Source organism: Indicator indicator, chromosome 11 (assembly GCF_027791375.1).
Source record: "Indicator indicator isolate 239-I01 chromosome 11, UM_Iind_1.1, whole genome shotgun sequence".
Lineage (NCBI taxonomy): Eukaryota > Metazoa > Chordata > Aves > Piciformes > Indicatoridae > Indicator > Indicator indicator.
Genome location: NC_072020.1, coordinates 15,508,401 through 15,525,465, shown reverse-complemented (window position 1 = coordinate 15,525,465; position 17,065 = coordinate 15,508,401). Strand labels below are relative to the sequence as shown.

Sequence of the window (17,065 nt, the reverse complement as noted above, 5' to 3'; positions counted from 1 at the left end):
CTGTGTTGGAGTTGTCTCTGCTAAAGGTTGTTTCATTCTATTTTCCCGAAGGTACTTAAGTGGTTTAAGTTCTGCATTAAAAAAAAATGTGATCCTGTGTGCTGGCACTACAGTTAAATCTCCTGTACTGGAAGTGTACCTAAAATCTGTACCCAGAAGTCTACCTGAGCACCTAATCCAGGCCAAACAATAAGGGGGACCTCAGCACCTACAGTGCATCTCAACTCCTTTTCTAACTTTCTCCGAGTCTAATCCTGTAGCCTGAATGTGCTGCAGCTATGAATGAGTGTTAAGTGCACTCCTCAAGTGCTCCATTGTGTTTCTTTTCGACCCAAAGAAAAGCAGGTTTCACTCTGTGATGTGAAGGACAGCTCCTGCACCGGGAGGGCTGGAGATTTTGCTTTAAAAACTCACTTCTGTATCGAACGAAGGTGCTAGCAAAGAAGCACTCTAAGGCACACTTTGCTCTTCAGTCCAGCAGAACTTCTGCAAAGGTTGATGACTCTGAAGATGCACAGAATATACATTATGCATGCTTGATAAGAAAAAGTTTTCTATTTTTTTTCACCTATGCACATGGATATTGTATTAACTCCTATAAGTAGGGCTCCTGGAGTTCATGCTGTCTCTTACCTACTTGGATTGTTATATTTCAACACACACAAATCCTTCTGGAGCAAAATACACTACATTCAGTCTTGACCATACAAAATCCCTCTATAACTGGAAGTGTTATACATGTATTTTTAACCTGACTTGGCAGATTTCACTGAACAGCTTTACATTGCAGGAAAAAAAATCGCATAAAACCAGTTTCAAAGGTGTTAAATTACTGTCTACATTTCCTCATTCTATACTCTCAATTCTAAACTGAAAAATTCATAAGGGGGTGACTTTCTGATGGGAACCCAAACATTTTAAAAAAAAACTTTTCCATAAACTATTTACAACTGGAGATACTTACTACCGTTTGTCAATGTTCTGATTAAAATGAAGCATGTTTTGAATAATGCCTTCAACTTTTAAGTGAGACAAACTAATATCAAGAGCAAAAGGAAAATTTCTCCACACAAATTTTTAGTGACAATGGTTTCCTTTTACCTGGCTGGCTGTGCATGGAGATGCACATTCTCTAGGAACGTCTTATTAAAGCCTGCAAAACCTCTAACATCAATGAATCAAGTGGCTTTTAATTTTTTTTTTAATTTATTTAGTTTTTATCTCAAGTTCAAAGGCCCTTTTGTCCAACTGTTTAGTCTCAAAGAAAAGAAAGGTTAAAAAACCCACAGTCTGATAGTCCCATCATGGTATGTCAGTGTGATTAAAGCCAGCACAGCCTGCATTCAGATCTCACCTGCATTCTTGAACATCACTGGTTGCCAGAACAGCCATCTGCAATTCTCTCTAGGGAGACATTATTGTTAGCTGTCTCAATTTAGACACCTAACAGTCCTGCTTTCAGAAGGCTGAAATGTGGCACTTAAAAATTACAATCTTTTAGAGAGTTTTAGCTGGACACCCACAACATAAGAGACTGAAAATCACTGTTTACTCATGAACGTTCTATTGTATTCAACCCATGTACATATACTTGGAATATACATAAACACAAAGAGATATAAGCCAGAACATTTGTACTACAGAGACCATACGTGTCTCCTTGCATAAAAGGTGTCTATATATAACTCTGCAAAGGCTAAGATTATTATTAATCTATCATCATGCAGAAAATCAGAATGTTGCCTACCCTACCCATAAATGGCCACATGTTTACAGACAAGTTAGTCTCTAGCTCTGTTAACTTACTGGAAGCTGTTGTCCTCTTCAAAAGTCCATAAGCATGCGTGAAAAACATTTAAATAGGACAGCATATACAATGGGTTACTCTGCCAACTTTTTGTTCACAGAATCATAGAACGGTCTGGGTTGGAAGGGACCTCCAAAGCTGATCTAGTCCAACCTCCTCTGCAGTAAGATCAGGTTGCCCAGAGCCCTGTCATGCCTCACCTTGAATATCTTCAGGGATGGAGCCTCAACTACCTACCTGGACAACCTGTTCCTCTACCCTCATGCTAAAGAACTTGTTGCTAACATCCAATCTAAATCTCCTCTTCTTTAGTGTGAAACCTTTGTCCCTCACCTTATCACTACAGTAAGCAGTCTCTATCCATCCTTCTTGTAGGTCCTCTTCAGGTACTGGAAGGTCATTATTAGGTCTCCCTAAAGCCTTCTTTTCTCCTGGCTGAACAACCCCAGCTCCCTCAGCCTGTTTTTTTTTGTTGCCAGCACAAACCGTTAAGCTTCTCCAAGACAAGATGTAACCACTGGAGAAAGCATTACTTACATGCCTTACTTCATGCTTTAAAAATTCTGTATCTGCAACAAGGAAGAAATTTCCACAAGAAAATTTCAGAGTACTCTGAAAGGTGTTACAGAGCAGGGGCAAGCCCCTAAAGTAGCAATGATTTTTAGTCATATCAGATTACACCTCTCTTCAGAAAAAAAATGTCAGAGGGACATTTCAGAGCACAACAGCTGAATGTAAAACATCTTGTGTACACTCTGCACACATTAGAGGCTAAAAATTGCAAGATATTTGAAAAGGTTGCATGGAGACAGCATGGGTTTGTGTCTACAGGGATCACTCTCTCTGACTTTCCCTGTATGTGTATCGAGAATACTTGGACTGGGTTTGACACTCCAACAAGGTGATACCAGTACAAGGCAGACAATCACCATGTGCTCCCCTGAGAACATAGAGGATAATCCAGGACTGCCAATCAAACCATTCATGCATTTCTAATCCAGATCAGCCATAGTTTTAGAGGGTCTGGAGTTTCTGGGAGAAACAACATACCTTCTGCCCCAGCACATTCCCATTCTACTAACAGTTCTATCCTCCACCTTCAGGGTGCTCGTAACATCATTTCTGCTCATCTGTAGCTACTCTCAGAACACGTCCATTTCTAAAATGTCTTCGGGGCCTTTAAAAAAATCATTGGATCTGTTTGCATTTTACAGGCTATACTGCCTATAACATAAACTTCCTTGGTGGACTGAAAGCCAGAGGTCCCTTCTGGACCTCAACCTGTTTAATATGCATCAAAGGCAAGACTCTCCATTTTTTCAGAGCCTGCACAAGGCTCTGTATCCTGCACAAGTTATCAACCTGGGAGAGTGAAACAAGTACTATTTCCAGACAGGGGGCTGGGAAGGTCAGCTGGGGACCAAGCACAGGGAAATGGAAATTAACAGTTGGCATGTGGTTAAATACGTGCATGTGATAGGAGTCTCTTGGAAGAATGAGACTGAAAAACAAGAGGAAAGGAGCGGCTGCTTCTAGCGAAGCATTAAGTACAATCTCCCTGCTGCATTGCTGCATGTAAGTCAAGCACTAATCCTGGCTTATTCCTTACAGACAACGCTACACTGCCACTAATGCAAAAGAATTAATTATGGTATTAAAACTTAAAAGTTTCCAGGCTTTTCCAGTAAGCCCAATTCCTCTCTTGAGTTAAATCATCAGCAGTTACTAATGAGAGTCTGGAATCCAGCAGAATTAAACTGATACAAATGAAGCACAAAGGTGGAACTCAGCTATGAGTACATCTGATGGAACCAAACCTACATCTGATCACAGAAAAAGTGTGGGGGCAAGCTCAGGGAAAATGTCACAAAACACAGGGAATTTAGAACAGCAATTTTAGCTGCTTTCCTGCAGGACACTCAAGGTCTGGACACAGGTCAGTTGTTTCATGAAATTGTTAACGTTGTTCAACTCTGAAATGGATGCCTTTCTCATCAGCCCTAGGGTATGCTGGCTTCAAAGGACAGTTTGGCTGTACTCTTCTTGAAATTGCTGCCAGATAGTTTTTACTTTCCTCTTCTTCTTCTTCTTTTACTGTTTTATTTATGTGTGCACGTCTGATTGGTGGTGCAAGTTTGCGAAGTGGATAATAAATAACAGATGCGCTTTTGTTTGTCTTCGTTGTTTCATTGCACATTCACCCTAGTATCAGGGAAAACATGTATGTGTCCTGATTCAAAGATACTGATTCACCCTTTCAAAGATACTGATTCACCCTTCAGTAGGTGAACAGAAATAAATTGATGGGCATGGTTAATCTAACATGTCACACTGAGGCAAAAAAAGGGAACAGACAAGAAATTCCAGACAAGGTCAGACTTTCAAAAGTAGACAAATAAGTTATGTAAATATTAGCTGAGTACTTGCTCCATATGCCAAAAATGTTTAATATTCACAGATAATGAAACATGTTTGAATCAGAGCAGTTCTGTTGATTCTGGCAATAAATTCAAGAGCCACTGAAACAACACAAAAGAATTTTTAAAAATAACCTGTTTTACACAACCCTCAAAAGATTTTGAGCAAAAGTAGCAACGCGGGTAAAGAAAATCAGTACTCTACAGATCCAACAGGTAAACTTACATGGCCAGGAGGACAGGCAATATTTAAACAGCAAATGGAGATGCTAGAGCATTAAATCAATATAGAAGAGCACTTCATTGTAGCTCTGGCTTCTGCTCTTCAACCAGATGTGTGTTTGGCATAAAAGTGTGGTAACATGATTGCAATGCCTGTAGATCTTTCTCTCATGCACTTAACCCTGTAGCTTAATTAAATAACCTGTTAACTGAGTTTGATCAGCATAGTCCTGCAACACTTGCCTGGTCTTGACCCTGCAACTGCTTTGCACTTACTTAGAAGCAGTCACCAGAGGCACTGCTCTCAAGCAGTAGTGCCACCTACCCAGTTTAACAAGAAAAACAAAGATCTTCTGATCTGAAGTTCCTGACTTACAAGGCAGTGGCTTCTTTCCTAGACAGAAGGCACTGCCACATGTATATAGTGTAAAGAAAGACCAACCACTGAGAATATTTATGAGTGTGCTCTTAAATAATGTGCTCCTTATGTATCAGCCTTTAACAGTCAAAATCCAAGAGTCACCAACAGGTATATTTCTTCTCCTTATGGAGAACTGTGCAATGCTTCACCAACATAGGAGACAGTAAATAGATCTTAAGGTATGTGTTCTATGGTGCTTAAACAATATACGTCTCCTTAGGTACATAAATTAGCCCATGGTTTTTCTTCACCTAATTATTGGTCTTTCCTCACAGGCTGTGTTGATGTTAGAATGAGAAGTTCTAAAAACTGTAGATAAATACATTCCCTGTAGGAATCACACAACTCAAGTGGGATATTTCACTAAAGCAGGTATTTGAATATATCAGAAAGATATTGTAGATCAGTTCTAGGACCTTCATTAGTTCCTTCATCAGGAGGAGTTACCTTCTCTGGCTGAGAAGCTTACAAGAAGTCTACTGTGTATTATTTTCCATACCTCAAAACTTCTAATTACTGTGGTAGCTACCAAACATCCTGCTTCCTCCCTTAATCTGATAAGAGCTAACATGTATAGCCAATTCACTTTGTAAGACTTCTTTCTTTATCTGAAAATTCACTATGAAAAGGCAAATCAACCATCTTTGTCAAAATTGGCATTTCACATACTCGGCCAAGAGAACAGGTACCATGGGCAGTTCACAAAGCAGCAAGACTTTCAGTTCATCCAAAATATTAATCAGGCTGCCACATTACATTGACAAGTCATAGGATTTAGGGGAAAGAGAGTGTTGGAAAGTGTCAATAACTCAGTAATTTGAAAAATTTCACTGCTTCAGAAGCTAATCATGAGCAGGCCATAAATAAATATGTCAAGATTTGCCGTGGCCTGATTTAAGATGTAGATCACATTGCACTTTTTCCATGTTTCAACAGCCTTGATTTTATAGTACTAGTTTTTCTTGGAAAGATAAAATTACTTTTCTGCATTCAAAAGTATTTTCCATGATCATTCCCTTCATAATTAAAAAAAAAATATGCTTAGGCAATTATTAGACCACTTGTAGTGCTAGAAGATTTGGTCAAACCAAAAAAGAAAAAGTCAGAAAATTATTTCAAATCTTGTTTCACCTGAAAATCCAAACTAGGAACACACAGAAACTTTCTACCATGTTAAGTACTTTTGATGTACTCTCAAGGCAATATCCAGCACTGCATGAAAGGATTATTCTGAAACTCTGTAAATGCAGTGAACTCTAAACAAGGCAGAGCTTTTGTATGGCAATGCAGATGGTTCCTGTAAAGCAAAAACAACATGATTTTTTCCCTCTTTAGATTTATTTTAAGGATCCAACGCAGGAAATAATTTTATGGTCAAGCACCCTTTCCTGTATAACAATGAAAACTTAAAGGAGAGCTAAGTTCCTCTTCACTGAAAGCTTCAGTTTATCATGCTGATATTAGGAAGATGTTTAGAAGAGCTTCCTGAGCTGCTTTGGAATGTCTTCCCATGTCTAGCGGCAACTGTGCCATGCTGGACCATGCTCCTGCTTCCCCTCACAGCCAGCCTGAGACTTGGGCAGACGCATCAGTTTCTCCAGTAAATGACTGGAGTGCCAGGCAAGGCCTGATTCAGTTGTTATCACAGACATGCTCTAGACCGGGGTGGGAAGAACACACACAACTGCCTAGGCAAAATGTTTTGGAACAGCCACCTAAAGAAGTAATTAAAATAAAAGAGGCAGGAAGGTCAACAAGTTTCTGCACAATACACTCCCTGGAATGAATAATTTCCTCCAGCAATCTAGCTATGCCTTTAAATATGGTGCCAAAATACGTGTATGTCAGTGTGTGTATAACAGTCACTGAAATAAAGAGACTACGGGGGGGCTGACTTATACAAAGGGCTAAAATAAATCCTGCTGTAAGACCACAATGTTCCTAAACAATCCTTGCATCAATGGTGGCAATCAGAAGCAGCATAAATTACTGCTGAAAAAAAAAAATTACTACCTCAAGTACTATCAGCAAATATTTATATCTTCACACAGTGGGACTATGCATATATATTTTCAGAGCCAAGATCTAAAACTTCAAAAGACACAAACTAAACAATTTTTAAACTGGTTGCCAACAAAAAGGGGGGTTCTACACAATGATAACAACATATGAGCTTTCCTCTGTACGTGGAGCATGCAATAGTAAGCCTGACAATCTCAACCTATGCTTCAAGGAGCACTTTAGAGAGCTTTGACAGTCCTGCTTTGCTCATGGTTTTAAACAACAGTAATGCAGTAGCCAAAGCATCTTGTCCTTATGTTGGAGCATGATAAGCAGAAATTACATTTAATTTTTTGAAATTGCAAAGCTGCCTTTTCATTGTACAAATGAAGAAAAACCTCAAGCAGTCTGGGACTTTACATGGAACAAGACTGCAAGCTTTAACTCTTCCCCATAATATCTTCTTGCTCCTTACAGACATTACCGTGCCAAAGCCAGGAAGAAAAAGGACATGAATGCTACACAAAACTGGCCTTAAAGATGTAACCTGTCATCAGCTGGGAAAGACTTGTGGCTCTGGGACTGACTCCATTTTACTTTGTCTGTTTCAATATTCACAGGAAGAGAATAATGTTTATTTCAACTGTTTTCCTTATTGAACATGACAAACTCTTCTGCAGTTCCATGCTCAAGCAGTTCTCGAAAGGCAACTTGGAAAACAAATTCTCTTCATGCTGTTAATTCATTTCCATCTCAGTTTTTCTTTATTAAAAAAAAAACAACAACAAAAAAACCCCAACAACTGATATCTAGTTTTCATAAGGTCTTGTCTACTCAGTCAGAAGAAAGGAGAAGCGTGGAGTGAATATGCAAAGCATAACAGCACAACTGGAGGGCATCTGTTTGTATTTCCAACAGAAGGACCTTTTGTTTTGCTCCCTAACCAAGAAGTGATGGGAATGCTGCATCAAAAATTAAGGGCTTGATCTGTCTGGCACACTCAAGGTTAATGGAAGTAGGATTCACAAGACTGAGGTTTAACCCATTTTTCACTCTCTGGAGATAATACTCAAAGTCTAAGCTTAGACACCTAAGGAAACTCAAGGAGACTAGATGGCTTTCGTATTTTCAGCAGAGACCAGCAAGTGTTTCTCCATTGTTTTTTCTATGTCTCAATCTCTCCATTGATTACCAGAGTAAGAGAACATCCCAATTTTAAAATATTCTATTACTAGCAATTATTAAGCTAGCCATTACTGCAGCTAGATATCAAAAGTTATATACAGGGAGGGAGTTTCTCATCAGAAAATTGAAGGCAGTATTTCTTTCCTTCTTCCTTTTTCTAAATTCCTTTTTTTTTCATCGTCTAGACTGCAAACTCTTTGAAGAGACTGTCTTGCAACACATGCATCTCATTTTCCAACAACTTTGTTATCTCAGCAACAATATGCAAGGAACAGTTCTTTATATCCTTAGTATTTGTTCAACTAAACAGGCTCTTAAAAATTTAGTAACATATATATATATATTTATATTTATTATATTTATTTTATATATATTTATTTATATTTATTATTTATACATGTATATTATATATACATATATATGTATGGATGGGAAATCAGTGCTTGGTGGCTCATGCAATAGAAGAAGCAATAGCTCCTTCCAAAAACCTCCAAGCACACGCAGCACTTGCACTGGGTTAACACTGTGAATCTTTGATTCTGATGACAATTGTCTGACTAGAGTCTGAACGTCTTGGCAGCCCTGCAGAGCTCAGTCCCTCCAGAGAAGGGGTGAGGATCATCTGCTTGCACTGCAGTTGGCTTCCAGATCAAACAGATAAACTCGGTTTCCAACTGTTAGTCCCTTGTTCCTCATAATTGTGTTTACCTTCAATGGAAATAAAATAAATAGGAAGGCAACAATCTGATCCAGTTCCATCAAGCCAGCATCAGAGTAATCCCGGACACACTGCTAATTTATCAACAGCTTGAGGAAATACCCTGGTTAATTTGGTAGGAAATCCCATTGTGAAAATCTTTTTGGATGCCCCGGAAAGCAGCTCTTTGGCTGTCAAGTCAAGTAGCGATTCCCTTGCCCTCCAAATTAGCTGGATACCCAAAGGAAATTACTAATCTTTCACTTCAAAACCAAAACACACACAAGCATAATGAGCATTGTTTTCCTTTGTGGAAGAATAGATAATCCATGGCTTGAAGAGTGGAAAATATACGTTTTTGTTAACACTAACTCTACTCTACTATTGTTTGGGTAAGGCTCTTCTGTGTCATCACCTACGCTGTTGCTATCACAATACCTCTACCAACAAGCTGAGATATTAAATTTATTAAATTTCTAGCCTGGCTTGAAACCTCTGCCAGAAGGCAAATACAAAAATACAGAAAAACAAACAAGCAATTTGTCTTATCTGCTTCCAAGATACCATTTACTACTGCAGAGTACCTACTATGTAAAAATGAATGTCAAAGATGAAATTCCCTAGCTAAAATGACTGTTAAAATTTCTGATAGGGAGAAAGCTAACTTTTTTCCCCCCTAGTTTTCTTCTACTTTTCTTTATACATTAGAGGTTTTGTTGAGGGAAGTATTGCAGAAACTCCCAAAGCCCCCTGAAGAGCATCTGAACATCTCTAAAGCAAACTCCAAATACCAAAACACCTCTGTGACCTGGTTTTCTCTGGAACAAAATCTTAAAGCACTTTCTGCAATAAAGCCAAAAGCTTAGAGCAAAAGGAACAGAGGAAGCATGACGGCTGTCATTTCCTCTAAGAGCAGCAAGATCATGATTCTTATTAACACCTCCCAGAGATACAGACCGTTCCAGGGGGCCATATGTGAATCTCTCCTCTTTTATTTTTTTTTTTTTTGTGCTTGAAAGCCCAGATCAGTCAACACAATATGAAGGAATTAGCTCCTAGCACTACCTTGTGTGGTATATGTGTATGAGACACAAACTTTAGTGCTTTTACTACGCATTTTCACACTTCAAATTTCACTGCTGTACTATTAGAGAAGTGTCAGCACAACTATTAGCTTTACAAAACCAAACCCACAATGTAATCAGATCCCAAATGCTATATCAACAGTTTCAGTTACAGTAAAGGACAATTCCTAATCCCTTCTATTAATTGCAGCCATTCTGAGAGCAATGATGACACCTAGAATGATTCGATGGATAGGTATAAAGGTGTACAGCTGTTTAGGAACACCTGCACTGTCTGAAAGGATACTATCACTTTTGGAAAGTTCAAAATAAGCAAAAGTTTGAAATATTTAATGACTATGCTTACAAAAATGCTCTTGAAAAAAGAGCTGCTCTAACCCATTTTCCGAAGTTCCTTCCAACCTGCTGCTTTTAGGGTTTGTTTGTTTGTTTGTTTAAGTATGTCTGGTCTGTGAAAAGATGAAAAGCTCCATGATTTTAGTTCCCTTTTCAGTCAATAAAATCTCAGTGGGAGAGAGGCAGGAGGAAAGGGAGTAGGATGCTTTTCTTCTTACAATAGCAAGACTTGGGAGACATGGGTTCAGTGCCTGGCTTTGACACAAATTTCCTGTGTGACCTCAGGCAAACCATTTGGTGTTTCAATTATCTATCTGTAAAGCGGGGATAACCACTATCCCAGACAAGATTTGTTTGGATAACATTTATTAACGTGACAGAAGTGCTCAAAAACTCATATATTAAACCCCTATGGACCATATAGCCAAATTTAGTGGCCAAAATGACCCAGGGTATGGCAGTGTATCATACAGACCCCCTGATAAAACTGTAATTGCCTACTACCGCTCCTCAGCCTGCAGTGCAAATAGGTCTCAAAAGTAGTTTGAAATTTCCTCAAAGACAAACTGCAAAGCAGAAGACATCAAATAACTTGAGACAAAAATACAACCCATTGATGGGGAAAAGGGATACAAATCCTTCAAGTATTGCCATAGTGTCCAAGACCACATAGTCCAACTGGATGTCCTCCAAGTAAGCCATCAGAGATATGACAGCAACGGAAGTTCAAGATTTAAAGGTTTTCCCTTGCCTTTTTTTTTTTCTCCTGCTAACAGCTATTCAAAACCATATCATCCATCCCAGCCTTGTCACTTTAACTTAGGGTCTTGTGTAGAAATGATGACAAACTACGCCTGGAAATTAGCCCTTGCCCACTTGGTGGGTAGTGTACACCTCAGTTAATTCAAGCATGTTTTGCCTGACACAACCTGCATAGATTTCTGCAAGAGTCAACACAGAGAAACACACAAGAATTCATCACATCCTAAGTTAGATGGGCTGAATTTTCTCTTCCTCTCTCTTGGTTATATAGGGGCATATAGGATGACTGACTTTAGAGGAGACACCAATATTTGGGCACACAAAAAACTGCTGTTGCTGTGAAGACAGACACACATCCTCTCTCACAGTACACAGAGACCAGGGAAGGGACAAGGAAAGAGATTACAATCCTTTTGACAGGAAGTGTGTCAAAGTGAAGGTGATCTTCTGCATATAAGGCTGGACTAAAGGCATTAAAATGCAACGCCATGGAAAATGAGACACAGGCTGGAGAATTAATTCCAGTAGGAGAATTGACTCAGTCTATACAATATTGGTGCCAAATCTGTTTTCAGTGATTCTGTCTTTACTACCCATCTGTAAGCCATATATATGTACCTCATATCACTCAACAGCACAAATCTTGGAAACCCTTCTTAGAAAGGTCTTCTTGGATCTATATTTACACAGATTGAGTGCCACAGTTACCTGTATGTCTGAGCCAGTAACACTTTCCAGCCAAAAAGCTAGAAAAGTAGCTAAAAACAACAAAAGTTATAATAATTCTTTTCAAATAGCCCCAAGAGCTGGTTCCATCTCACAAAGACAAATTACTCTGAATTTCAGCAATAAATCTAACTCAGTTGTAAGGTTTCAGTCTCTTGGCCACCACAATATAAATGATGGTATTTTAGTGGTTTAACAAAAACTTTGGAAGTAATAAATAAATATTAGAAATGAAACTTAAGAATGTGTCTCCTTTACCACAATTTATTTTGAGTTTCCTTGTAGCTGACACAAAATTATCTTTTGAAAAACACTGTGTTGAAAGAATAAATTTCTCACTTTCATTTGTAAAAAGAACACTTAAAAAGAGTAAATTAGAATATGGGCTATGGCAAAATAGATATTGATAATGTACTCAGACCTAGCTGGTGTTTTTGCAGTAACCACATCAGAAAATGGGGAATATGAGTCAGCTTGGTAACACATCCTGCAGACATCCCATACACTATTTAATCAGGGAGGACTGATTAAAACTCAATCCTCTTTGGAGGTGCAACTCAGGGAAGTGTTCTCCTCATTCCCTTCGGGATTAACCTGACCTAGTTTTGCACTGCTTTTTTGGAAACCAGGAACACACAATTGGCTGCTTGCCCTAGGTGAGGAACAGCAGTCAATGGTTGGAGGGTCTCAGCTAGTTGTGATGATCTGGACACAGATACAGAAAACCTATTACTATCTAAAAAAGGAACTGATTCATTTAGTTCTGCTGGACTTTTTTTGTTTGTTTCAATCATGGATAGCTCTCAGTGTCTCTCTGGGCTTAGACTATATCAGAATGTACTCACCATCATCTCCTGAACATGAAATATTTCAGCTCCAGTGGCAGAAAGGCGGTTTGGAAATGAAATGTCAAGAAAAGCTCCAGGAAGAGTGCTTGGCCCTGCATTGTACACCTATAAGTAAAAAGATTATTTGAATGCTTAAAGAATAAATCAAAACAAAATTACAAACATGTCTGCTCATAAATGCAAAACTACTGTAGAAACAGAGCTGGCAGCATAGGTAAATTCGAAAAAAAGTTAAAATACTATGCAAGTTTTTCAGTCTTCAGACTAAGAATTCTTTCATCAAAGTGTCAAGATGAAGTCAAAGGTTTAGTTTATCTAACAGTCTTTAGGCATAGCTCGTATATCAAGTGAGGTGCAGCTTTGCAGGATAATTACCAGTCATTGATACAAATATCACAAGACTTCTACCTTAGATACAGAGACACTGCTAGTACTGTCTGAGCATTTTGGTAACACCCTTTGGAAGACTGTAAGGAACACTGAAGTCTCAGCTAACATTCTCACTTCCATCTGGAAACCACTGCATTATATTCCACGCATGTTTTCCTCATGGAGCAGGAGCCAAAGTAATAATGATTGTGACCACCGGACCGCAGGTTTGCTGAGAGAGTTGCCAGGAAATGCATGTGAACAATTTCCATACAACTTCTGGGCTTTCCAACTAAATGAAACTTTTAGTGGAAAACACTGACTTTCTATCAATACCCACTACACATACCCCCCACCCTCAAAATAAATTTTCAACAAAAACTCCAAGAGTTTACAGTCTACCACTGAAACATATCCAGTGAAAATTCCAAACGTGTGGGGCGTTGCTGAAAATAATCAATCCATGGAAAAATGTCAATGAAAATAGGTTTTCCTGTCTATCTACATGTTTTTGTTAGGAAAAATATTTCCTGATTCTTTCTAATAATTCATATATAAGGGTATACAGTAAAAACATTAAGCTCATTAGAACAGTACTGCCAAAAGACATAGCAATCACTCAATAATTGTGTAAAGTACAAATATTAAAACCAACTATAAGTTTTTATTCCTCAAACACTGTTTATATTTGAAAAAAAAAAATGCCTGACTGATAAAGAGAATCAGTTTACAACGCCAAATCCTTACAAAAACCCTGAGGCTCCAGGCAGGGGGAGATATCCTACTACAGTGGAGCATGACAAATGCTGCATGAAATGCAAACATAATGTTTCATGTTAGACATTTTAAAAATTTTGATTATCTCACTGAGATCGGATATAAGACTTAATACAGAAAAGACATTTTCATTACACATCTTGTTACCCATCCAAAACCATCTCTGTTTCCTTATTAACATTGGACATGGTATAGATTTTCACATATAAAAACTGCTATAAAGTCCCATAGCTTTGCAAATCATCTTTTTTTTCCTGGTTAACAAACTACTGTTTATCTCCATCTGGAGTTTAATAAATGGAAGGCAAATCATTAAAAACAATTAAGCAAACAGTGATACTAACCATGCATTGCCCATTATGAAACTCTACCCTTTCTCTCTGACACACACAGTTAGAGGTTTAACATGTCAGTGAAAAGTAGATCTGTGACTTGTTACAACATAATTTTCTACTTCTATATTGAAAAATAAAAACTAAACTAGAATACTGCAACTTGTAAGCATGTGTATGAGAGACAAGAGTATGGGGTATGACAAATGGTGACTGTCAATATATAGATTCTTTCTTCCTTGTTCTCATTTTGTTTTATTGAAAATATTAATCTAGTTAAAGCATCAATTTATCTGCTCTTTATCTGGTTTTAACCAGCAACTGGCTGTGGGTGGGGAAAGATCTCTAAACCCTCAAGAATGAAATCAGAATCACACAAATTAATAGCTTGGTTCACAAAAGCTTTAATGTCCTGAAATTTTTGCTTTCACTCCTTTTCAGTAAATAGCTAAGGGCACTGCATGACAGTGGGGGCTTAATTGCTCTGGACCACAATCTGTCCACGGAGGCAGACACGTGTTATTCATTAAGAGCTGAGTGGCATTCATGCCTAGGAGAACAGAAAGGGGAAAAAAGGCAAAAGACTATTTTTCACAATAAATGATTCCCCCACCATGATTTGTCATTCCCTAGTTCCATCTAGCGGTCAAAAAGGATTTGAAATGCTTGTAAACAAAGTCACAGCAGCAAGAAGAGTTCATTTTGGCCACATCAAAAGAGCTTGTTATAATAAATCATGTTTTGCCACACCAGGAACCCATCTAACTGCCACTTGAAGTGTAATCTATAGATAATACTTGAGTAACAATGAGATGTTATGAAACATTTAATAAAATCTTCTCTCAGCTTTTTACTGCCAGTCTCCTCCCTGTACTGTACTGTTATCAGTAGTGCTATAACATTTTCATATTGAGAGTCCCTGGGAAGTCTAGATCTCTAGAGCAGGTATGTGTTTGTTTCCATGGATAAAGGCTGTCCACTCCACTGCTCAATGACTATACCAGTAAAAAGAATTAGTCCTGCCCTTTTGAACTGGCAACTGCATTCTCGATGTGGCACTTTAGCATATAGAGCTCTTTACTCAACATGTGTTTTACCTTTTAAAAGAGAAACAAGTGGCAGCAACTTCATCCCTATTGAAGTGAGATGCTCTATTTGCACTTCTCGTTATAATATACCCAGATAAGGAAATACAGTATCTCTATGTGCTCTAAATATGGCATCCAATCAAGAATGCCCTGCACAGCATAGTCATTCAGAAACATTCCCCCAAGTCATACCACACTCAGAATGAGATACAGAACCTGAATGTGCTATCAAGCAGGAGGGCAGCTGAAATAAGGATCACTTTTACCTGCAGCGTGAAGTTGAGAGACTGGAAAAGGCATTCGTGGTTTTCCAACTGGACGAAGTTGGATACTTCCACAGAATCTCCATAGAAAAATGAAGTAGGGAAGACTTCTCTGAAAGATCAAGACACAGATTTAGTAAGCTGTGTTTGTTAGCAAAACGAAATATACTTGTGGCAGACCAAACTGTACCTCTTGCTTTCTGACCATATAAAATTCCACGGGTCCATTTTGTATTTTACATGAATCTGTTGCTTGTGATTTGACTGCCTCTTCACAACACTACATTACACAAGTAGTACCCCAGCACTCCATCATTGAAACAGACTTGTTTTGGTAACTTACCTCTTTTTCTCCTTTCCTATCACAAAACTTCCTCTTCAGCCCCCCCCTGGGATGAATGATTTGTGTAAATTCTGTAGCTTGTGTAAGACAGGAATTCACTGTACTACCAAATTAATCTGAAGAAATAGTTACTAACAGGAATACTTTGTTACATATTCACTAAATTAACATTTTGGTTTTATCTACCATTTACATAGCATTGCAGGAATAAACACTTCATTAATCATCTGAGTTTCAGTAACTTTATTATTAGCAGATGGATAAATGTAAGAGTAGAGGGGGATAAAACCTGCCTCCTACTACAGTGGCACAGGCCAAGTCCCCTCAACTATTTTCATCAACTTACCACACAGCAAAATGCAGTGGAGTTTTATCAGAAAAGACTTGGAAGTAGAGCACAGTACCTGGAAATCCTGCATAAGAGGACTAGGAGTGCTTTAAGCATCCTTTGTGCCTCCTTCTGATCTCAAGCTGCTCCACTGGTTGAAGAAAGTTCCTGGTGTAATTTCAGACAAACCTTGGTGAGGGGCTGCCTAAATTTCTGATTCCTTCCCAGGCTATCCTCTAGGTTACTTTTTTTTAAGATAGGATTTTAAGCTTGTTTAGGTACATTTCCTTTTATTCTGCCTGACAGAGATTGCTAGGGAAAATAGGGAGAGACAGAATTATTCCTCTCATTTATGGCATTATGCCAGAAGGCTCCTCCCAAACATGGTACAAGCCCTTCCGGGCTATTTGTGACCAGGGGTGAAGTTTGCTCTCATACACTCAAATACAGGAGAGCTAATAAAAATAAGCTTTAAAAACACAATTCCAAAAAGAGTATTACTAGTGTTACCATGCCTGGGAACGTTGTGCCCTCCAACTTTTCTCTGGCAGCCAGACATTTCTGTGAACTTGAATTAACTAAGCCTTGTCTATGAGAAAGAAAAAAGTAATCCACATAGCCAGTTGGGTGGGGCTTATAAATTCAGAGACCTTGTGCTTCAAAAAAGCACTTTTTGAAGAGAATGAAAGAAGCCAAATTTTTATCAGTTTAGTATGATGTAATTCCATAGATGATAAACAGAGATCTAAAGACACAGATTAAAGTATCTGTATTTGCAAAGCTATACAAAAATACATCTGTATCCAAGCATTGAGAAGCAAGGGATAGTTAAATTCCTATATAATCTCAATGAAAGCATTCAAAAATTTATAGAACATGGTGCTGAGGCTGTACTGTCAATATAGAGATTTTTTTGAGGTCTGACAGCACTCTCCACTTCCCTGAGCAGGCTCAAGCACATCTTCTACCCATTCTGACTATTGTGGCAGTAATGAAGGGATTTCTATGCAACAGGAGGGGAAATCAGCTTTATGTGGTAAACCCTAAGACTAGGCCAT

General features: G+C 38.4%; 1 protein-coding gene across 1 annotated transcript in view; it reads right to left on the bottom strand.

The window, feature by feature from the left end:
* ITGA9 (integrin subunit alpha 9) overlaps positions 1 to 17,065 on the bottom strand; it is a 205,981-nt gene that overhangs the window by 29,069 nt on the left and 159,847 nt on the right. Inside the window, exons 22-23 of the mRNA XM_054384966.1 lie at positions 15,340 to 15,448; positions 12,505 to 12,612 (exon numbers count right to left, since the gene is read on the bottom strand). Of these exons, the coding sequence (XP_054240941.1) occupies positions 12,505 to 12,612; positions 15,340 to 15,448 (217 nt within the window). The remainder of the gene's footprint in view (positions 1 to 12,504; positions 12,613 to 15,339; positions 15,449 to 17,065) is intronic.